At 36.0% G+C, this 25,114-nt stretch overlaps 1 protein-coding gene across 1 annotated transcript in view; it reads left to right on the top strand.

Moving 5' to 3' along the window:
• The window catches only part of LOC140172188 (melatonin receptor type 1B-like), a 66,306-nt gene that overhangs the window by 31,404 nt on the left and 9,788 nt on the right, over positions 1-25,114 (top strand). Inside the window, exons 2-4 of the mRNA XM_072195510.1 lie at positions 8,733-9,084; positions 16,092-16,234; positions 22,844-23,107. Of these exons, the coding sequence (XP_072051611.1) occupies positions 8,736-9,084; positions 16,092-16,234; positions 22,844-23,107 (756 nt within the window). The 5' untranslated portion in view covers positions 8,733-8,735. The remainder of the gene's footprint in view (positions 1-8,732; positions 9,085-16,091; positions 16,235-22,843; positions 23,108-25,114) is intronic.

The raw sequence follows: 25,114 nt of genomic DNA, 5'->3' as shown, positions 1-25,114 counted from the left end.
TAAAAAATACTCAGTGTTGAGTAAAACTGATATAGTCAAATGAACTTAAGGGCTGGGGTAAGGGCAAACTAAAAGTACTGGTCACTAGAGAGAGAAAGCGACGAGGAATCCCAAATCACAGCGCCAGGTAATGACCTGGTCACCAAGTGCAAATGTGCATTTATTTTGGAGGGGTTCATGTTTGTTTTAAAATTCGGAGCGTTTTTCCCGAAATTTGATATTTTGGTGATATTTCAAAAAGGCGGCATGCCAAAGACAAATCTATTTGCACATACTTTGTTATTGCTAATACAACTCTTTTCTGCACACCTACGTTACAATTCGTTTTGGTGATTTAGTAATATTATAAATTTTGTGACTGCATTTTGGCGTTTTCGATGCGATCTTATGCTTACCGGGATTTAACGTTGATATCTGTCCTGCTCCTTCTATAATTTTACTTTGATCGTCGGCTTTTGTAAATAACAGAATGTATATTGGCTCTAAATAAGTATCGTAGTCCTCTCGGTGGGGTTTTTCATGATATTATTAGTTTTAATTCCATGTAACAACCCAAAATTTACCTCTGAATTCAGGGTTCAAGGCCGTTTTCGGAATAGCCGTAGACTCAAAAAAGTGCACGAGTGGCGACTATGGTTTATACTTCCCGCATTGATGATTGCGTCTACGCCTAATAATATACTTCTTTGTATATGTTGTCTATATCAAGGTATAAGCTGGTATGCAAAGAATTGGTTACATGTCAATGACTTTGGTTAATATGACTTCAGGGATAGACCCTTTGTGTGCCTTTCTATTATGCAGAATCTTTACCCGCAGACATGTGCCCGTTTCATGTGCCAATATTGCGTACCGTTAGAGGTTAATATATTTCTTTGACATCGAGTAGGCTGTGTGGTTCTGTGGCCGAGCGTTCTAAGGCGTTGTGATTTCTTCGTTGCTGGTCTGAGCGTCGGTTGTTCGAAACCGTGCGTCTATCATTTTTCTTATGCTGCTTTTTTTTCCAGCGTAGGGCCTAGAAAAACTAATTGATAATTTCTTTTTGTATTATTTATTTATTTATTTATTTATTTATTTATTTATTTATTTATTTATTTATTTATTTATTTATTTATTTATTTATTTAATGACGTTTTCGATTGATTATTTGATGATTGAGTGAGCAGATTTATCGATTGCTACTTTAGTTGTGGGACTTCTATTTGATTTTGAATGACATCGTACATTAGTATTGATTTTTTCCGTTAAGCATTATTAAGAATTAATATCACAGGTTTTAGTGCAGATATGAAGTTGGTTTAGTGGTACTATCCGTTGCTTCAGAACCGAAATGTGACGGGTTCGATTCCCACCTATGCCTATTTGGAAACATAAGACTTGGAAAATTACTGCAGTAAGTTTATTTGGCGCGCGATCTTAGTTATTCATTTTCTGATGACTGTGCCTCTTACAGACACCCTCTGTCTGGAATCCAAACCACGGTTCGCTCTTTACACCTCCCTTAATATTGATTAAATGATTACTGAATGAGAGCACAATTTAATCAACATCATGTTCACTTGACTTTTTTTGCTACGTTTCCTATTTACTCAACAGTTGTGTCATTATTATTTGCAGCAACTTTACCTCGAGTCATAAAAGTTATATTTTTGAGCAAGATCGATTTTTGATCAATCATCAGAGAGTAAAACCAGAAACTTGATAGGCCAGCCCCGATCCTTACTCCATCATTACAGACATGGGATACATATAAACATCTCAAAAAGTAAATACCCGCTTAAATAATGGCCATTATTCAAACAGGGGCTATTGTATTACAAATCTGTAAAATGCGTTGGAAGCATTGATACCTCATTTCATTTCATTTCATTTTATTAAAAAAAGCATCGCGGCCCTAAGGCCAAATTGAGCAATATTTACATTAATTAAAAGACATCAAAATATTCCAAAATTACAAATACAAAATATATAAACAACAAATTTAAATTCAAATAATGCAAGATAATAATAATTTGATACGATAGCCCAGAAAGCAATAAAAAACCCGGTCAATTTAATGTAGTGAGGTCCAGATTTGAAAGTTGCACTTACATACAATACAAAAACACTCAGATATTATTACACAGATTTCCTTCCATTATACTTAATTCCAAATCAATTCAACTTACTGCAACTTTCAAATCTTGGGTTACACTGATTTAAATGTACGCTGTGACGTCAATATTTAGTCAATTGGTACAAATGAGGTGTCGAAATGTGCGAAAATAAAACCTGCTTTCAACGCATTTTACACATTTTTAATACAATTACTCGTTTTTGAATAATGATTATTATTTAATGGGGTTAGTTACTTTTTTTTGATATGTTACTATATAATTCTAATAGTAAAATGATGGAGTGAAACATCGGCTACTGACACATACCACATCTTTTGCATGTGATTGGGATGGAACATTCCACGCAAAGATGGGATGGTTTTTCTTCACATACCTTATTTAGCACCTTTTACTGAATGAAATTCTACTTCTTCTGTTGAATTAGCTGGAATTTGCAGTAAGATTTTGGAAATTATTCGTTACTAGCAAGATTTATTACACAGTCCCTGCTTCCCACTTTGACAAGCAAAATTATTTGTTGTCTCCCAAAGTTGTATAAATTTGTTCGAAAAATATACTGAAGTATAATACTAGGCCTGTAAATAATATCAAATATTATTGATTTTTGGTAATTTTATGAAAAAAAACTGCTTTTACACATTGCATTTTCAAATCGCATCATTATTATTACTAGCAGGGATATGCCACAAAGCCATTTTGATAAAGTCGTGAAAAGAAGTACTTCCTTAAAACTTTAAAAATGTACTATTATCATCAGCTAAAATTCTTATTAAATCTGACATTCTTAGCAATTTGAATATATAAACCAAATTGCCAAAATATTTCAGCAACGCGACTAAGAAAATCCCACAAAATTGAAACAGTCGAAGAACAATCATTTTGATACAGCCTGTAGGAGGGGAATTAATTGAATTGTGTACAAGAATTTAGTTATCAATCATCAAACATAGAATGCATACATTTGAAAGTTTAAACTTATAAAAAAAACCTTATTATTATCGCGTAGCTTTTTGATGAGTAAGCAGATTTAAGAAGACAAGACAAGGCTATATTCATATTCTGTTTGAGGAATTTAAATACAGTTCAGACTAGAAGATCAAAGGGGTTTTTATGTACACTATATTATTCTTGGTGTAGAACCTGTGTTTATCCAATCGTAATTGCCACTAAGGCTGCGATTACATAGAAGTATACGATATACGATATTCGCTATTCGCTTTACGATATACGCTCATTCGATCAGGCTGAGTTCACATAGGAGTATACTATAGTTCACATAGGAGTATACTATGTGAACTCAGCCTGATCGAATGAGCGTATTTCGTATAGCGAATAGCGTATACCGTATACTTCTATGTGATCGCAGCCTTATACGAACGGACTAAAGACGTCTTTATTTTGTCAGGATATGAATAATAAATCATTGAATTCCTGAGGGAGAAGAGAAACAGCCATCGGTTAAGATCTAACTCGTGTCTGCGCGTAAATAAATCAACAATGCAGATCCTTTTTCAGACAGGCGGCATAGGTCACGCGACACGTGACGTTCGAGGCTGGCGAAAATACAAAGCTGACAGCCCCATTCAAAATATTCGGTTAGCAGTTATATATTGAAAAACAACATACTTACAGTGTGGTACTTTGTCGTACCCCAACGGTTTTAGAGTAAGATAATTTTTGCTTTGACACCACATAACAAATTTAGAATTGTTTGTGAAGATTTCATGATTATGTGTTAATCCAGTGGCGACGTCAAAAATGGCGATATCGCATCCACCACCACCTGTTCCAGATGAAAGTTTCTAGCCCTTCAAATTGAACAAAAATACATCTACATCTACAAAATACTCAATAACGTTGCAAAAAGCAATATCTAATTGAGATAGGAATGATGGATTTGGATGAACAAAACACATACAAAAAAGAGAGAAAATGGGTTACTTCATAATGTGGTCGGAAATAGCTGTCTTGAAACTTTCAGTGCTGGTTATGTTGAGGATATTTGAAGGGAGGTCGTTCCAGTCCTGTATTGTACGAGGATAAAAGCTGTATTTATAAACGTTGCTGTTGGTTTTGACAACTCTGAATTTGGCAGGATGGTATTGCCTTGTGATTTTCATTGATTGGCGATTAATATAATCCGGTATGGGTATGGCAATGGTTTCATTTTGTATCTTAAACATGGTGGTTAAACGAGATTGCTTTCTACGTTGTTCCAGTGTTGGCCATTTGAATTTTTTGAGAATTTCTGTCATGGAACCCTTGGCTCTACTGTAATTTTTGGTGACAACCCGAGCAGCCCTGTGCTGTATCATTTCCAATCTTTGGACATCAGTTGTTGTATGTGGGTCCCACACAGCACAGGCAAACTCTAAATGAGGTCTTACAAGGGCGAAGTAGAGTTGCTCCTTAACTTTCTGCGGGCATCGCCAAAGGTTCCTACGAACCAAACCAGAGAGCCTTATTTGCTTTGGCAATTATATTATTCAGGTGGATAGTCCATTTAAGATTATGAGATATTTCAACACCTAGATAGGGATGATGAGGGACTTGTTCCAGTTGATCATTACACATGTTGTACGATTTGATTAGTGGGTGCTTTTTGGTTGTAATCCTGACAGTTTTGCAGTATTGTTAACTACATGTATGCACACAACACAGGGACACTCACAATAGGCAATTGAACCCTACTGGTAGCGCTGTATCGTAGTTATTGGGGATGAACAAGTTAGTATCATATATCAAAAATTATAAAAGCTATGATTTTAGTACTTTCTCTCTGTTTCAATTACTTATTCTTTTCCAAATATCTGAATCTTCAATCCGGTACAAGCTTTAATAACGGGGGAACATACATTTTTATTAAAAAGAAATCCTACCATCTATCCAAACTCGCCGTGTTATTCCAATGCACATTTTACTTCACCGGGCAGCCATTTTTTGATCGTATTTTGAAGATTGGCGTCATAAAACCGTCATAGGTACAAATTTAGTACTTTCTGTCAATCAATTATGGCTTATTCTCTACATGTCAATCTTTAAATAATTCGCATAGTCCTTATAATAACGGTACTCCGCCTTGATGAGTAAATGACAGCAAACAGCTGCAAACCAGTGAAAAATATCCCAAAACTCAGTCAGTGGGGCTCTGTTCGTACATGTCAATAGAGTCATTATCGATTGGATTAGTCGTACGTAGCGGACAATTCGGTCGCTCATTGGATCAATATTATCAGGTGGTAATAAATTTGCATTGGACAATAGATTACTATATAATGGTTTAGTACTGCATATATATCGGTTTAATCTTCAACATGTTCAATAAGCGGGTTTATGGCTGGAAAGGTCACGGTGAATTCGCCGTGGACGTAAGTGCACTATGAAATTTCATTTGCCATTTTTCGGCCCAGGTACAAAGAGAGGAAAGATCCTTCTGAAGAATTTCTGTATCTTGGGGTGATTGAATAACTCGGTATAAGAGACAATCGTCTGCAAATAATCTTATCCTGGTAAAACTGTCAATATGGTCTGCTATGTCATTAATGTAAATGAGAAACATGAGGGGCCTAGAACAGTTTCTTGGGGGACTCCAGATTTAACCTTGGGGGACTCCAGATTTAATACTACTTGGAAAAAACATATTAATAGTGTCATTAAACTTGTTATGAGAAAATGACGGTGTTATCAACAAAGTCAAACATTTCTACAACCAGGCTGTATATATTACATGTTTTCGTTAGTATTACCGATTATAAATTATGGTATTTTAGCATGTGGATTTGCCTGCACTTCAAGCTTCGTATATTCATAATCGTTTTAAAATTAAACAAAAACATTGCGTAAAAATGATTGCAGATGTAGAACAAATCCCCTGCTACGTATTTATAATACTTTAAGCATCAATGATATGTACGCTCTAGAGTTTGGGACATTCACGTTTAAACATTAAAAGTTCTTGTTATGTAATATTTTGGACGATCTGTATCTGTTTACAAAGCACTCTGGTATTCACGCTGTAGTCTCTACACTCTAACAATAAAAGAGAGTAAAAATTACTAAATGTTGAGTAAAAATGGAACAATCAAATGCATTGCCTTAGGAAGATTTTCAACATTGGGGGCTAAAACTTGAAAAAGTTTTGGTGGGCCACCCGGGGGTGACCGCAGGGGTTTCCTTCCTCGGAGTCAGAACATTTTGCAAAATACAGGTCACAAACACCCATTTCCCTCTATTTTATCACAATTTTTTAACTTCACCTAGGATTAGGGGGGGGGGGTTCCTAAGCCTATGAAATGAACTCAATGTTGATTAAATCTTTACTCAGGGGCCGTTCCGACCATTAGGCCAGGTAAGGCGGTCGCCTAGGGCGGCAAACGTAGAGGGGCGCAAAAAAGGGCGCAAAAAGAAAAAAAAACAGGAATGGAGAAAGAAAAGGGAAGAAAAAATGACAGCGCCTCCCTTAAGGGGCGCCGAATTGATCAATTCAGGAGTGATTCTGCGCCCCTCCAAGTGATGAAAGTCTAAATTTTCGCGCGCTTTGCGCGCATTTCGCACAAAATCATTATAACCCAAATTAATTAGTGGTACGCCCTATTTGTGCACATTTTTGCTCACTCCTCGCGCAATTGTGTCAAGAATTATGTATCCTTAGCACTGGGCGCCTCAAACCCTGGCTCGGTCTCTGGAAAAAACTGATGAGTTTTCAAGGGGTAACCCCTTAACACTTTTTTGGTATGCTCTGGTGGGGCGGCAGGGAGAGGCTTTGCCTAGGACGGCAAACTCCATAGGAACGGCCCTGTACTCAATATCTAATCAACATCATCTAATCAACATTAAGTTCAATTGACTCATTTTGTTGTTATGTTTCCTTTTTACTCAACAGTGAAGTACTGATAATAGAAAAAGACAAACGAATGTGTACATTAAAAAAACATGGTATGCGTTTTTGAACCGTTTTTGATGTAAGTTTAAATTGTTATAAAAGGTTTGTTTTTTGATGTTTTGCATTGTTAAAAATTACGTCAGTCATTTATTATACTACAAAAAAGTCCTTGATTTCTTTAAATACCTTTTTATTATGATAAAATTAATCCTCCCGTCCCTCTACACTGTACGCAAAAACATTAAGTAATCTTAAGACGTATCGGAGTAGTCATGGTCGTTCAAAATATGTATAGAGTAGATTAATGAAAAGTTATACACCTTTTAAAAATTGCTTAATGTATTGTGATTCTTGAACAAGTAAACAAATAGTTGCTGTATAGGTTCAAAAAACGATCAATAATATAAACAATTTCGAATTCTTTACCCAGAGCAGCCAGCGTACATAGACGTTGAATCTGGCCGGATTCGAACCGGCTTAATTGGTAATAGAGCGTCGTGCTAATTTAGTAACACGAGGTCGCCGATTCGAATCCGGCCAGATGCACTGGTGGGTGTTTTTTTCAACGTCTGTGTGCGCTGGCTGCTCTGGGTAAAGATTAAAAAATGTGTTCATCCTATCAACCCAGAGACCCAAGTATATAATTCTGGTCAATAATATAGTCCAAGCATAATATTTAAAGCCACATAATTTTATTCACATAGCAAATATTACATGAATTTTTTGTCATAGACCTTTGTCAAGTGTGAAGTCATAGACCTTTGTCAAGTGGTTCTTGAGATATGTGTCATTTTATGAAATTTCGCTTCGACACTCTTAAGGCGTGGGGTATGAGCGACCTTGAAGTACAGGTATCTGGAGAAGGGAAGCAACGAGTTACCCCAAATCACAGCGACAGGTAGTGACTTGGCCGCCGAGTATTAATATATATATTTATTTTGGAAGGTTCGTGTTTGTTTTAAATTTTGGGGCGTTTTCATACTTTGTTATTGCTAATACAACTCTTTTCTGCATACCTACGTTACAATTCGTTTTGGTGATTTAGTAATATTATAAATTTTGTGACTGCATTTTGTCGTTTTTGATGCGATTTTAGGCTTACCGTGATTTAACGTTGATATCTGGTCTTGCTCCTTTTATAATTTCACTTTGATCGTTGGCTTTTGTAAATAACAGAATGTAGATTGGCTCTGAATAAGTCTCGTAGTCTTCTTGGTGGGTTTTTTCATGATATATTTAGTTTGTATTTGCATGTAACAACCCAAAACCGACCTCTGATTTCAGGGTTGAAGGCTGTTTTCGGAATAACCGTGGACTCAAACAAGTCATCCAATGTGGTGACGTGTCATATAACAGACACAGACTATTCAAAAATGTTTAGCTTGCTTTGCTCGCCGTTATTGGTAACCCATTTTTTTCCTCCGACTGGGTGCCACTGTCCTAATGCACGACTGTTTTTATTTACATTTCTGGGCCAAATTTCTTTAACGCGTCTTTGACCGAATCACTTCAGATAGACAAGTTATGACCTTCCAGCATCCGGGTACAATGAAAAAAATATAAGATTAATAGATTGCGTGTGTGTCATCTCCTTAAAAATACTAGAGTTTTTCCGAACATTGTACAAAACACTTAAATGGGCAATCCATTAGATTAATCAGAAATAACCTTATTGGTGTGTTTTTTTCCTTTCACAAAAAATAATTTGTACATCTCTCTTTTTTGTTTTTCAGAGTATGGCGACTACCTTAATGAACGCTACTATCACTCAATTAGTAACCATTACTAGTGATCACCTTACTACCACTCACGTTTTACCCACGTCGCCAGCAATTGATAATGATAAAGATGTTTATGCTAGATTTGTGTATCAAGATAACATTAATGTTGATCCTGTAGCTAAGGTGATACTTGTCATCTTTTTCATCATATCTATGGCATGGGGAAATATAGGAAATATTGCGGTAATGGGAGCCATCCTGGTACATCGGAAACTGAGACAAAATATTGCAAATACATTCATTTTCAACCTGGCTATTGCAGATCTTTGTGTGACTTCGTTTGTGGATGCATCTTATGTTATTGGTAATTGTTTAAAGATATCCATGTATATAAATAAATATAAATCTGTAGCAATAATCTAATCGACCACAATATGATGCATTGCAAAACATTTTTTGGGTTTCTATCCGAACAAAATGTCTCTACAACGATGGGCTGATATTGCATGTGATAGAGGACATATCAGCATTTAGATTCTACCAGCAGTGTACTTCTATTTATAAATGCGCTTTTATAAATAAGTACGTGACCACCTCCACGCTGCCATAACAGTTTGTAGGCAGTAAGTCTCGAAGTGACCTTATACATAGCGGGTGATCTTACTATAGATTTTAATGCAACGGCGAAACAAAATGAGACCACTGTGCAGCAAAATTGTCTATTTTGTTCAACTGTGTGCTTATATTGTAAACGTTTTCGTCGTTGAATATTTGTTCCCTCGTCAAATACTTTCAAAATGTTGTTTGTGATAACATATTACAAATTCGGAATCCCCGCATGTGTTATAATTTTGCTATTAAAATACTTATAAATGTGATGATATTTATCTACAGAGTTCCTATCCTTTTCTGTATAGTGGTAACGCTTGCTGGTCTTTTTTTTCGACTGGACATAAAAAACTGTTTGGGCTCGGTTCAGTCTACATATACATATACGGCTGAATGTGCAGATTTCCAGCCACAAAAAGTGAAAATCGCGTGTTTAATAGAAAAATGTCAATTTCTTCAAACCTACGAATATCACTAAAGCTTGTTTGCACGTATAGATGAGCATCTTCTAAAACATAAATTTTGAATTAGAAGGATTTAATATTGCTGTAAACGTAGTTTGCCATAGTGTCGAGTCGTGACTATAAAAATTTAAAATCTACTAACATAATAATATAAAATATTTCGAAATTTTATTCCCATTTAAATTTAAAACAGAAAAGAATGTACTTTTGTTCTACTTGTCTGAAATTATCAAATCTGTAGCTATATTTTATGTGGAAAAGTTGATAATACATATATTTCGGCTCCTTTGCTATTAGCACTTAAAGTGGTACTACACCCACTGATATATTTTTGACTAATTTGGCATCTTTCTCAAAAAATAACTACACATTGGTAACAAAGTTATGTATATTATAGGGGCAAGGAATCCAATTACTTCACTGAAATTTCAGTGATTCAAGACAAGTGGTTCATTATATGTGTTAAGAAATGAGGTACATTCTAGCGGTACCTCTTTTCTTATCATATATAACATACCACTTGTCTTGAGTCACTGAAATTCCAGTGTAGTAACTTTATTCCTTGCCCCTATAATATACATAGATTTTGTTACCAGTGTGTTATAAATTTTTTTTGTTGAGAAAAATGTAAAATTGTCACAAATTTATCAAGGGGTGTAGTACCACCTTTAAGTGAATGATTTTACGGGTTCATTAATAATTGTAAGATCTCCATGCAATACTGGGGTCATCGGCTTCATCCTGCCTGTAATACCATGTCACATATCTGTTATCTGCCATTATTTATAGTCTCTTTTTCTGTCACAAAACACAAAATATTCTAGAACACTTCACAGTGTAACCATTTATCTTGATCTAATTCAATCGTTAGTTTTCTTTTCGTGTTTGAAATTACTCGGGGGGGGTGTCAAAATCTTTATACGGGAATGTGCCAAACAGGGACCTAGTGTTTGCTGCATTTGCCACTCATCAGTATGCCAATTTCTTTAATAAAAACGGACCCAAATTTACCATAATTGCGCCGTTTTTGCCTAAATGCGCTCAGTAGTCTCCACTGAAAACCCACCCATCGATATACCAAAATCGAAAATCGAAAAATTAGTTCGACATTATAAATTTTAAGGCAATTTTAAAGACAATGACGTAAATGCATGAAAATAAGTAACATAAAGGCTACAAGAAGCATTTTAGTTGGGTTCTGTTACAAAATTTACTTTTATGCTATGCAATACAAATATTACAAAAGAAAAACAAAATCTTTTGTTTGGATTATTACCCAAGAAAAACATACCACATGAATTGTTGCTATCCAATGCATACGTGGTATTTTTTATTAGGGCAAAGGTCATTAAGGGGTCATTTCCGGTCTAAAACAAAATACCGTATAATCCAGAAGAACATACCAAGATGACGGTATGTTAACACAGGAATTGTTGTTCCCCAATGTATAATTTGTATATATAGCATTTTTATTCGGGGTTAGAGGTCATTAAAGGGTCACTGCCGGTACAAAACGAAATTCCTTCAAAATGCCTCTTCTGACACTAATAACATATAGCTGAGTGATGCTACGTGTACACATACATTGACATTGGCCAATGTCTATGGGGTGATCAGATATTTTGGGGTCAAAGGTCATTAAGGGTCACACCACGGCTGTGTTCGTGGTCTTAGACCACAGTTATGTACATGTCTTTCTTTTCGTGTTTGAAATTACTTGGTAATTTTTGTTTATTTTTAGAACAAATTAGTTCGACATTGAAATGTTGTTTTTTGTAACATAATTTTATAATCTTCGATTTACATATCGATTAAGAGCCCAAAGTAATCAGAATATTTGCTACATACGCTGTAAAATTATTTCACAATAGGATTTTTTTGTTTGAAAGAAAAGAAGACAATGGAGAAAATGTTCATGAAAATAAATATTAATATAAAGGCTACAAGAAGCATTTTAGTTGGGTTCTATTAAAAAAATACTTGCTATGCTATGCATTACAAAGATTACAAAAGAAAGACAAAATCTTTTTTTTTACCTACTTGAAATATAACAAATTATAATATACAATAAAGTATTTAAAGTTTATAAATAAAAACTAATCCGAGCGCTTGTTCGTGGTTCAATTTAATTCGGTCACTTTTGGTATTGATTAGTTAAACACAGATACAAAAGTGGCGTAAGTGGTTTTGCGACTAGTTTACAGAATTAACCAATGACCATATGTGATTCGATCAAGCAAAATCAGTCTGAAGTAGGCCGGGGTAATTTTGGGATTCTTACATTTTCATTTTTATCGTATTCACAGCTCACATTCGTGAAAAACCCATGTCAATACAACCGTTGGTTACAAAGTCACAACAATTTGAATACCGGTACATTCAAAAGAAAGAAACCAAGAAAATCATGTTTAAAATTAGAGTACTTTAATTGAGTAATTTCTAGCACATCTAAAATACACGTAAATACGCTCGTACATAGTAACGATACATTTGGTTTAAGCAGGCTATAGCTACGAAATTTGGCATACCAAAATGTTAAATTCGAGCTTCTTTTGGAATAATTTGGATGCGGGTCAAAAAAGTAACTTTTCTTTTTTCCTTCTGAATTACCTCAAAGATATTTTCATGTGAAAGAAGAATGTTTTATATCATCCATTTTGCACCAAAAAATATCAATTTTGATTTTTCTACCACTACAAACATTATTTGGCCCATATCTCAAAACTAGGATTGCGGAGTTCCGACTGATTTTGTTTGATCGCATCACATATCTTTGCTTGTAGACTACCACTTTGATTGGAGTAAAACTCTACTGGAGGTGAAAATCAGAACAACAATCACGTGATATATATTTTTAATATTTCCTGTCCATTAAAGTTGTTTGTTACATTATTAAGATTATAGTTGCATACCTCGATATGCCATCCATAAATAATCTAACTTTGAGATTAAATTAAACGGAGATTAAATTTTCTTCTACATGTACATTGAATGGGATTGTAAACATATAAATTAAAAATACCCCAATTTATTAATAAATCTGTTTCGACTTTTGAATTCAAAATAATGGACCATGATCATGACAATAGCTTTACGTATGTAATTCCAAACCATTATGGCTTTTAACTAATTTGAGTTTAAGATTTTTAAATATAATTTTAGTATTCAATAGCACCCATAATTATTTGCAAATCTCTTACCGCCAGGACATAGATTTATACATTAATCAAGTAATGTTTGAAGCAATTATAAGCTTATTGCCCTGGAAGTTAAGACGGTTGAGATGACTTCAGCTAAATTGAATATTCAAAAATCTGTAATTATTTTCATCTTTGTACATGCTTAAAGGACCAACATTTCTATTACGTCAAGTAAAATAATGAAGTCAATCCACCATTTTGAACTACTGATTCAAAGTCATTTGATTACAATAACTCTATTTGGGTTTAGTTGTCTGACCATCACAAGTGGTTCATACGTATATCAATTATTGAATACCGTAAAAGCTCGATAGTTAGCACATGTGTTTACTATCGAGTACTTTTAAAACATGCAAACATGAAGAGCCCCATCCACAAAAGTGTAAAGGGTTTTCAGCAAATCATCGATACACATAGTTATACATTGTAATCGAACAAGTAAACCTGCAAATGATTTTGGTACAATTGCATGTTTTCAACAACACTCGATAGTACGCACATTATGCTAACTATCGAGTTTTTACGGTAGTTAATTTTAGTTGAAATATTGAAAGATAAATCTTCAAAGATTACATTAGTCTGGCTGTCTCATGTGGCTGAAATATATATTATATTAAATTCAGATGAAGTCAAGTATTTAAATTTCAATTTAGGTGAAGTTTTGAAAAATAGAACTTGATCAGTTTCATGAATAACTAAGCAACCATAATGTTATTAAATGAAAAGTCAGGCTTCAGACCCAAATATTGAACTCTAATATTCCTTCTTGAGGTATCTGCAGGAATAGAAAAGTATGTACAAATTACCTTTGCCACGCGCGTGGAAGAACGCCACCGTTGGAGGATCGCCACGCAGTGCGTAGCAAACCGCCGATGGTTAGGATTGTCACAAAGTAATTTCCACGTACCAAAACAGAGCTCCTATCTAGCCACGTTCTGAATAATATCGATTTGGGTAAACATGTTTTGTTGCCACATCTGTAGCTTGACTGCTTTACTTCACATTTAGCAAACATAAATCAGGTAAATTAAAAGGCAACTAATATTACCAACATCAGTTTTGGACTACCACTGGGGTCAATTTTTAGCCCTCTTTTGTTGATGTTGTATATAATAGCCTGTTGGTAGTTTCGAGACGTCCTGGCTGCTGCGTTGGTGGTATTTCACACGCATCTGCTCAAACCAATAATATGCCTGTGACATATCCTTTGTGAATGGGGACACGAAGGGCCATTCACGAAGGACATTCTACTGGCTCGTACTGGTGTGCGTCAAACAAATAACATCAAATCATCAGCTTTGTCTCGAAAGTATAGTCTTTATACGATCGTAAAAAAATGCTACAACTACTGCACTGGAAATTTTATTTCAGCACAGACAACAGTTGTGGATTTACAGTCAAAAATGTGGGAAACCCAATATTTGATCAATAAATCAATAACTACTTGCCTTGAGTTCCTGAATTACCCTCAGACCGAGAAAGCCAAAAATGACAAGGACACAAAGATTTTGCCAATCATGGATGGCAATCCATCAAGTTGCCTTTTATTGAGCGTTTGAATTTGTTTCAGAATTAACACCAATTACCTTTGATCTCAGCCGAAATAAAATTAACAAAAATATTCTCATAGAGAAAACGTTATGGGACACATTTGGAACACGACAGCCGCCAGCGAATTCCCCTTACCCCAGTGACCCTGACTGGAGTAAAGTGTTACACTTTGTACTTTTGAAATCAGATCAAAACCTATCCTAGGGTAGACCCACCCCTAGAATTAAATTCCTGAGTGTACAACTCTGAAGCCGTTGATTAACATAACATATCATGGCTGAGACCCACACAAGGTATATATACTACTGGTGCATACAATTCAAGATCTCCGAGGGTGGCTGTCCCCTGGGATTCCATCAACAGGTGTGTAATTGACCTGGAGGTTACAATGGATAAAAGGATTATTGTGACTTACTCGTCTACAAAAATCCCAATCTTCAACAATTACTAATGTACTATACTCGAGCAACAACCAACTTTTTGCACATATAACTCTTTTAACATGTACTGATTATTGACAGCTCTCCATTTTCTAGAACTGATATATATATATTTATAGAAGGGGGAACAATATTATATTGTGACCCTTATCTTTGAAGATCTTGTGCATATTTGAAGTTCTCTGAAAGCCTTTCTCTCGATTACCTATGGCATCTGTGATAAACACATTTGGAACTTACAGGCTGGTTAATTTAAAATAACATTCTGAAAATTTGTACCATTTTGCTTGTACTCCTGATCTATTGAGACTTTCTGCTTATCCAGTATTTCTCTATATTGTAATAACGAAATTTATATAACATTTAACGATAATGTCCTCACTACTTTACTTGCAGCTATTTCTGTAAAGGATTCCCTCTTCGCATGTGCTGATTTAAGCCCTTAAATCACCTAAGGACAATTAGAAATAACCATGCTAATGCAACACAATTGACATATCATAATACATTTCCTTTGTTTTGTTTGTTATTGAGCTGTTAACTTCTCTCTATTCCCTTTTCTTAATGAGAGTGAATTATCACTCTTAATTATGTGTTCACTAATATATACTTTTGGGCATTGCCCCCATACCCTTATTGGGAGTGGTGGGTGGGGAAATTTCTTTCCGATGTTTACTTGATGGAGTGCCATTCATAAATGACTAACAAACTCAATCACGCACTACATGTAGAGGTTTACAAAATCGATGTCAGCTATTGATCCCCATGCCAACACCACAACACACACAGCAGGGAGCTAGCATAACCGTACCCGGATCGACAAACACAATTGGGATCGTCCATTTCTCGCCATGGGTAAATTTGTTTTCCTTTCGCTTTGCCCGTAAAACATTATTTTCAGTGCAGTAGTTGTAGTCCTTGCCCCTATAATATACATATCTTACTTGTCACCAATGCGCTATAATTTTTGAGAAAAATGCAATAATAGGTACAAAATTGGCCAGGGGTGTAGTACCCCCTTAAGTAATCCATAATAATGTTAACTTTCATTACATACCGCCGTAATTAATGTCGTTCTCCTTTTCTCTGTTTTGTATTATTTAATAGGAAATCTGGATGCTGCTATTTTTCTTCGATACCCAAAATTCTGTACTGCAGCTGCATCTATTTGCATAATTAGCTGCACATGTTCAATGTGGAGTATAACGATTATAAGCGTCAATAGATACATTTACATCACGAAGTCCACGGTAAGACACTTGTAAAATGCATCTTTAAGAAGGATTCTAATTAATAAATAAGGGGACTCGGATTAGTACGTAAATCCTTGGTGTAAGATATATGTTTAATGTTAAAACTCCATTGAGGAATTTTAAAGCAGCTTACGCATAAATAAAACTGTATAATCGTTCAATAGAAGATGTATGATAATATTTTAGACTAATTCCGTAGATTTCCAGAATTCCAGGGTAAAGACCAACCTTTTTTAAAAGTCAGTTATTATTACGTTGCATACATTCAAATGTGTTAGTGAAAGTAGCAGAAATAATAAAAAAAAACATTATCTCTCAAATATTAATAAATTGTCAAGGTCTGGAAAAGCAAAACGAAGATAAAAACTTGACTGATTACTTTTTGATCTCTTTTTAAAAATTTCTTCTTAAGTATTATGACCAGCCTATCGTTCATAATGTGTATTAACAAGGTCAAAAACGTTTTAATTTTTGAATTTCATGGATTATGTCTTCCATGAAGTGGCTACCTTGAGTTGTTATTGACTCAGACCTGTTGGTTTTGTTTGTTAATGACGTTTTGGTTTAGATTATTTCTGATTAATGCACATTTTAAATTGCCAATATAATAATTTAGCCGGATTTGTAGCGCGCTTTATGGCAGCGCCTTTATAATAACAATAATTATACCGATACTAGACAAAATACATTACTTATGAAGTAAAAATGTGTGAAAAAACTGCTACAAAATAATTTAAAATGTGACCCTGATCATTCATACGAGTATATAAACATAGACTATACTATATAAAAGACAAAACTTGATATTCAACATAGTTAAGGCGAGGGAAATGCACACAAAAAGGGCGAAGCATTTATTTCTAGTGTGTTTTGTATGTCAGAAAATAATTTTCACGGAGCACGGTGTATCAGCAGTCTTACGAAGGGCAAGGCACTTAATCCCGCACAGTGTCATCGCCCCGATATCTTCATGGCAGAAATTGCCATGGTAGGTTGAATCCACAGCCACGCATGGCCATTTTGTTCCGACCTTTGAGAGGCATAATGAGCCGAGGGACATGGCTAAGGCTACTGACAATAGCCTGGTAAATTACCTCTGTGTGTGTGAGTGAGCATGTATACGCCATTGAGGTCAATGGTCATTGACTGTTATGCTGCCTCCACGGGAGTGTGTGCAGCTAGCCTACGCGCTGCGCTATAATTCGGCACATATAAAATCAGAATATTTTTGTCAATTTTTGAGTTCAAGACGCACGCTTCTTTCTCAAGACGCTAGCTAACGACTATCATATCCGTTGAACATATATATTCACGTGCAAGGAACCAAATCTGGATTCTTTAGACTAAATCAATTACGGAGATATTCATCATTTCTACCCCGGTATCCAAACATTTATCGTCTGAATATCAAATCGTGCATAGCACATTCCCGTGTATCGAGCCCGGGTATTTATTTTAGTATCTCTGCTATACCAAGTAATTATTAGCCAGGCGATGTCAAATGTAAATGGGTACCGGCTTATACTGGGAAGGTCCCGGGGCACAGTGTCATCGCCCCGATACCCCGAAATCGCCATGGTAGGTTGAATCCACAGCCACGCATGGCCTTTTTGTTCCAACCTGTTTAATAGTTTTAGGACGCATAATGAGCCGAGGGACATCCGACTAAGGTTACCGACAATAGCCTGGTAATTGACCTCTCTGTGTGTGAGTGAGCATGTATACGCCATAAGGTCATCTGCTTTTAGACTGCCTCCACGCTGCGCTATAGTTCGGCACATATAAAATCAGAATTTTTGTCAGTTTTTGAGCTCAATACGCACGCTTCTTTCTCAATCTCAATACGCAAGCTAATGACTATCATATACTTTCAACACATATGTTCAAGTGCAAGGAAAAAAATATGGCTTCTTTAGGATAAAAGAATTACGGGAGGTATTCATCATTATTATCGTCTGAATATCACATCGTGCATAGCACATTCACGTGTATCGATCCCGTGTATTCATTTTAATTATTAACCAGGCGATGTCGGTGTGCGGGGGAAGGTAAATAATCTCATTGGGAATGGTAGACACCTCACAGGAATATTATACACGTAGGAGTCTGGCTCCAAGTTAATTAATGATTAGCCCTATCACTTTAAGTGCAAAAACTAGCTCATCCTCCCATTAGTGCATAAGTGGAGACCTAATAATTATCATGATTATCGCAAATTGTACTTTCTTGTGTATCGTTAAACACAAGCTGAATTCCTCTGATGTGGTTTTTTAACTAACTGAGGTAAACATATTAACATTTTGTCACAGGCAGTATCAGTGTGGTCTTTGCGGGGAGTTGGCGAAAATAGTAACTTTTTGCACAAGATTTGCAATTTAAAGAGAATTGGTCATTGCTCATTGAAATGAAGCTAGTATATTTACAATATAAGTGTGCTCTTTCATTTAATGACATAAATCTGAAAAATATTGTAAGGATCACTTGAGGTTTTGACTCTAAAACCTACTTTTTGGTCAAAAATTGTGCTTGGACAGGTCGTTTTCATCAGATTTAGCCCATTCGCCTTGCTATAAACATTGAATTGCGTTATCTGTTGACGTAATGAAAAAAAGTGTTTTAGGGGGAAGTCAGTGTTAGCTTTCTGATTGGATGAAGGAACACTTGAGGTGTAGACAAAACCCAATCACAGATGCCTCTTTTCTACTCGTCACCAGCTAGAAGCTTACACAGCTCTTATGATGCTATGCACTCAACCTTGCAGTGTAATCTAAGACTGTGAAGAGACAATTCGCTGCTTGGAAGCTCTTGGGCGAAATTGTGTGCTCAGGTGTATCGAGGTGAAAACTGTGCATAGATGGTTTAATGAGAATCGTTTTGTAGCCAACCCTTTCCATATGATTGACCTGGTACACACAAAATGTTGTCTTTATTTTGGGTAAAAAGAATGTAACATTTAAAATTGGTCTGGTAAACACAAAATTCACTCACATTAATTTTGGGCTTAAATAGAGTGCAATTGATTTTTTTTGCGCTTCGCGTCCAATTATCTCAGTAACACAGGACCAAAATGATGCTCAACGGGATTTGTTGTCTTTGTAACCCTCAAACCACTGACACTGATTCGCCACTGAACATTTTGGATCTCAAAAAAACAACCGTTTGTACAAAGACAACACCCCCGGGGACAACACTTAGCAGTAATATGATCCAGATGGGTAAAAAATGACGGTTATGTGATCTTTGCCTGACGGCCTCACTACACGGGCTATGTCAGGGACAGAAACAGGGGGCCTTATTTACCTTACACCTCCCCTTAAATAGTGGGGATTTCTTGACCCCACTTTTGAAAACTTCTGACTCCAAAAGTGGTACCCCATCTGGCTCCCGCAGACCAATGGAGTCGCATTTGCCGTTCGGGGTAATAAAGATAGCCGGGAAATTGTTCTTGACTGCCCTTTTCAAAAACTTGAATCTGCCATTGGGGTATGCTACACGAACTGTTTGACTAAATGAGTTACATGTATTACCATCAACTTAGATGAACAAGACCGGAAATATGTCTCTCGTTTAAAGCATTTTTAAATAGGGCATTTCGCCCTATTAAAATAGTGTTGTAACCAATGCACTTTTTAAAGTGTAAAAGCGCCCAATTTTGTTTTCACCCATCATAGTTAAATTTGTCTGTAAGCGATGTCGTGTTCCACGTATATATATTTGCTTTTCATATGTAATTGGTGGTTTATTAGGACTATAGTGACATACAAGGCACTATGATGAGATATCAATATCTCCGGCTTCTTTGACGTCAATTGTGATATTTTACATAGGGCAGTTATGCTGCACAGCAAACACGATTCGACCTTTGCAGTACTTAAACCTGGTTAACAGGAAATAACTCCAGCAAAATCAATCGATAAAGCCTAGTCCATCCTCCACATTGAATGGTGGGCTGCACTTTTGCCCAAATATGTCACTTGTCAATCAATAATCACCCACTTGAAATCCCCTGACTCTCTCCACTGACCAAAGTTATGGACAGATTTGGGGGTTGTTTTTGCTGTTATCTGTCATTTATATATCCGGGAGGTACCTTCGGAAGAGAGCGGTCCACAACATGAGTGATAGTCACTAAAAGTTGCATTCGATTTACACAGGGAATTTTGCAGGCCATGCCGTGCCCTTCCTTACTAAAATACAAAAGTACGAATATTTCCCAAACATCTAAATTAACTACAAATTTCGGACATGTTACAAATCTATATTTTCTAGAATTTCAGAGAGTACAACATTTTTTAGCTAGTTAGTTTTTACACAGTGACGTTAACTAGGCAATGGCCTATACCTCTAACGTACACTGTTTGTAGAGGTTACAGGTCAATGGTGAGAGCACTGTGTATTGTGTATAGTAAAATGGATAGTAACTGCAGTATGATTCACCTATTAAAGTGTCATTTTCTCGGATACATTTTCATATCCTATATAATATGGTACGTTTGATATATCTAATACCACTATACAGACTGTAACAATAAAAATTATACAATTGCAATTTCACTTCTCAGAGAACAATAAAAGAGATCTTGGCAACAATGTCCAGAAAACGAGCTAGGCCACTTTAGACATTTACCGCATATCAAGCTCGCATTGTGTAAAATCGATTAGCAATTGAATACATGAATACAAAACCCATCCAAGTCCATGCGAAGTGATTTTGAGAGAAAAATCTGTGTATCATTTTAATTCCTTAAGTTAGATTTATCTTGTCAATATGGTAAGTTTACGTGCAAATGAGTGGATTAAACTGTATAAAGTATGACGATTAGCATTTCAGGGACTTTGTAGGGTTCATTTTAAATTTTGGACTTGGGTGGTTTTTTGAATCATATACAAAGACAACAACGTTAGAATGAGATTACCACTAGTAAGATAATACAAAATAAAGCACACAGGTATGTATAATGTTGATAAGGATTCTGCCATGTAATATAAACCACACACGTTCCTTTATTAAACCCATTTTTTTTTTCAAAAGTCACTCTCACATGCTCAATAGACACAGATGAGTTGTTCTTTCATACATATGACAGGCCTATGTATAGCAACAATTTCCCATGCTTAACTCAATTTGGCCAACGTATGGACCTGGGTAGGTTTTGTATTCATATATTCAATTGCATTTTTGCTTTTCATGAAAAAAAATAAAAGGGGTTATGGCGTAAATGTGACATGCAGTAGGATCAGTAATATCTTGGCTAACATAAAAAATTTACTAATTCAGATTTAAACGCTATGCCCGATGTTACTTAATCGCCCGAATTGGATAGAGGGTAGACTTTGTTTAACCCGGCAATAACTCCGCTAGAGGGCGTTTTCAAAATGGCTGCCAAATTCCATTGAACGTGTTATAAAGGCTTAAAAATAAGCCCTGCTGAATAATGTACTATACATTTTGGCAACGTTTGGTTGCTAAAACGACCCGCTTATTAAAATTATAATTTTCACCTTTGGCATGCTTCTTTGTTCATTCAGGAAAGTTGAAAAAGAAGGAGGGAGAACGGAATTATATCCTTGAGATAATCCCGTAGGTAATCCTGTCGCACATATTCATAGTCCTTTATTCTCAAGTAGTTACACATCTACTTGAAAGTAGCCTTTGATGTGATGTGAGTTGCCGACTACGGTTGATTAATTTTCACTCCAGAATTGAAACCATATCCAATGTTTATTCTATAGAGAATCCCTTGAAAGTATGACACGTGTGTGTTAAGTAACTGATGTTGCTCTGAAGGGATGCCACACGTGGATACTATAAGAAAGAAATGTAGTCTTGTAAAGATTCCAAAAAAATCCCCCCATTTTGGAACATATATTAATTATTTAGGAGAGTGTTTTAGGATTTTGTTAGAAAAGGGATGATTTTTGATCATCTATATTTTATTGTTTTATGTATTTTTCTGTAATTTCCTGCAAACCTAATAAAGATATTTTGATAATTGAAAATAGGCTGTATCATAAATCGTAGAGGTTGAAAGCGTAACCAAGCGTGCAAAATTATTATTTGCCATGGAACATGAACATTTTATTTGAAATAAACTGGATGTTAGGATCTGCATGCATGGTATGCATAGTATTGATGGTATACAGACACTGACCTTTCCCTAAAACTAGTAAGCAGCAACTTGTGTATCACACCCGTCATGGGTTCGAACCCTTTTGTTGTATTTTATTGTTAAACCTAAATAGCGTGATTGCTTTTGAATGAGCGGCAACACACATATTTTGTTTGAGGATAGCTGGATCTATCTCCTTTCTTTACATCTTCTCTGGTTCATTAAAATAAATGCGGGTCTAACGTCGCAATTGAATAGGATAGTTTTTGAATTTCTACAAGCATGACAAGACAGCAAGCATTGATGGAGTTAAGGCCTATAGTCTGTTGTCTGATGCCGATCCCGTGTGTGTGATGCCCCCCCCCCCATGTTACTATTCACAGTAATGTAGTAGACCAAGATAAATGAACTTGAACTATGAAATAAAAAAACTTTTCATTACTTATACAGTATATTAAAAAGCGTTTGTTTTATTTTTTGTGTGTTATTTCACTAGATTTATCCACTAATCTTCACGCGCAGAAATTCACTTCTGTTGGCTGCCGCCCTGTGGCTGCTTTGTTTCTTCATTGACTTCCCCAATCACGTAGGGTTGGGCGATCACATCTTTGACCATAAAAAACTTGGCTGTTCATTTGATAGACTGGGGCATTACGGATATACTGTTTACTTTATTCTACTTGGGGTCGCCACTCCTTTGTGCTTGGTTCTTTTCAGCTACACGAATGTCTTTTTATTCGTGAGAGATCACCAAAGAAAGGTAGGTTTCAGAGTTGTGTGAGTAGCCTTTAAGATTCGTTAAACGAGTTATATCCAGGCAAAACGTTTTTAAACGTTTTAAACGGGTTATATCTTGGGTTTCGGGTTTAAAAAAAAAAACCTTTTAATAACATTAAATGTAGGGTTATATAAAGGAAATTTTGTCAAATTGTTATTGTAAAATATTTTCTCCAAACATTTTATTGCCAAATATTCCGCAAACACTTAGATAGCAGAATAGTTTGCAACAAGTTTTGTGTTTGAATGTTGCGAAAATGTTTTATGCCCTTTATGTGCCCTTTATATAACCAGACATTTAAACTTTGTTGGCAACCTTTTCTAACCTTTTGCGCGAGCTTTTGCGAATAATGTCTTGTTTACTGAATAAAGCTAAAACAACAGAATGGAATCTAGACAATCAACATTTTGAGATAGAGGCAAGAGAGACATTTCTGGGATACCTTGTTACCGCTGTTTGGTCCATTACAAAATTATGTAATTATTACCTAAATTCGAACAATGAGGGCGCAATTTATTTTACAGGTAATTTGCACATTGACATGTGGTAAAGACTTGTAAACTTCCCTAAATATACAAAATCATAAATGAGAAAAATCATAAATGAGATAAAAAGTAAAATTCAACAGAACTGAACTGCTGAGCCGGTAAACATATACAGGGCGGACTTGCCCCAACGCTACTTTTTTTCTTTACCTCGTGTTATGCCTACTAAACACAATATGTCGATCTTTTAATTGCATAATATGTTGAGCAAAACGTTCACATTCCAAATAAATATAAGAAAACGAAAACCGTCTCTGCAAGGTCTTGAGATTATTACAATATTAGTAATTTCAAAAATGTAAACTTCCTTGACTCAAAAACGTTTTTCTGCCTCCGCCAGGAGGTAGTTTGATTTGAAATTGACACCTAAAATGCCGCACATTGCGCGGCATGTAGGCCGATTGTACAAATTTATATTCTGACAAGTACTCTAATTTCCGCCCAATATCGAGAGCCCAATATATATCCCCCACCTCTCTGCGCCATACATAAATTCGCCTATCGCCATTTCCGAATGTTCAAAAAGCATATGTGCAATAAATTAGCATTAAAATTAATCTTATTCTATAGGGATTCTAGAAACACCTAGCACGTGGCGCCAATGGTGCGGGTCTATCAAGTTCATGAATTATGCATTAGATTTTTTCAAACTCATATGTTTGATAATTGAAGACCGAATTAAAAAGACTAGCTTGCGTATACCGTCCCGTCAACCAGCAACCAATCACGGCGCGCCTTTGTCATGACGTCAGACGCAAACTAGTCTTTTTTAATTCGGTCTTTGATTATTCGCCACTTGCAGCAGTTCCGCCATTATGCACTATGTGCGGGGAGAGCCTCGAACTGGCAGCATACATGAAAGGGAATAGAACCAGTCATATAACATTATGTGTAAGGTTACGTAATTCTTCCTTTCATGTATGCTGCCAGTTCGAGGCTCTCCCCGCATATAGTGCATAATGGCGGAACCGTGCAAGTGGCGAATAGGTTGTAGCCTCAGCGCTCATCAACAGCTTTATCGTTGAAGGCAAGATGGAAAACAGTTATGCTGTGACAATGGGAATACACATCAAACAAGGTTTAATTTCATGATTACATGAAATCTGATTATCAATGGAAAAACTTTGGCTGGAGAAGTTGAAGCTGACGTTCTTGGCGACACTTTGGATGTGATAATTTGACATGGTGGATTGTTTTGTGCGTAGCTGAGGGGAGTTTTGTGCCATTTAATACGCGGTGAGTCAGCAGGCCGACTGGCATGCATGCTAGGCTCGACTAGGCCGCAATCATCGTGCATGCGTGTCTACATCATGGGATTGAAAAGACCGGCTAGCTATTTGATTTCCCTGCATACGAGATGTATGTGCTGTAGTGCCGTGTTCAACGTACAGGGTGTATCAACATGATTGGTACCGAGACATGTGACATTTTCAAAAATATATCA

This window comes from Amphiura filiformis, chromosome 15 (genome assembly GCF_039555335.1).
Source record: "Amphiura filiformis chromosome 15, Afil_fr2py, whole genome shotgun sequence".
Taxonomy (NCBI): Eukaryota; Metazoa; Echinodermata; class Ophiuroidea; order Amphilepidida; family Amphiuridae; genus Amphiura; species Amphiura filiformis.
The sequence above is the reverse complement of the archived record's forward strand: the minus strand, read 5'-3'. Positions and strand labels throughout refer to the sequence as shown.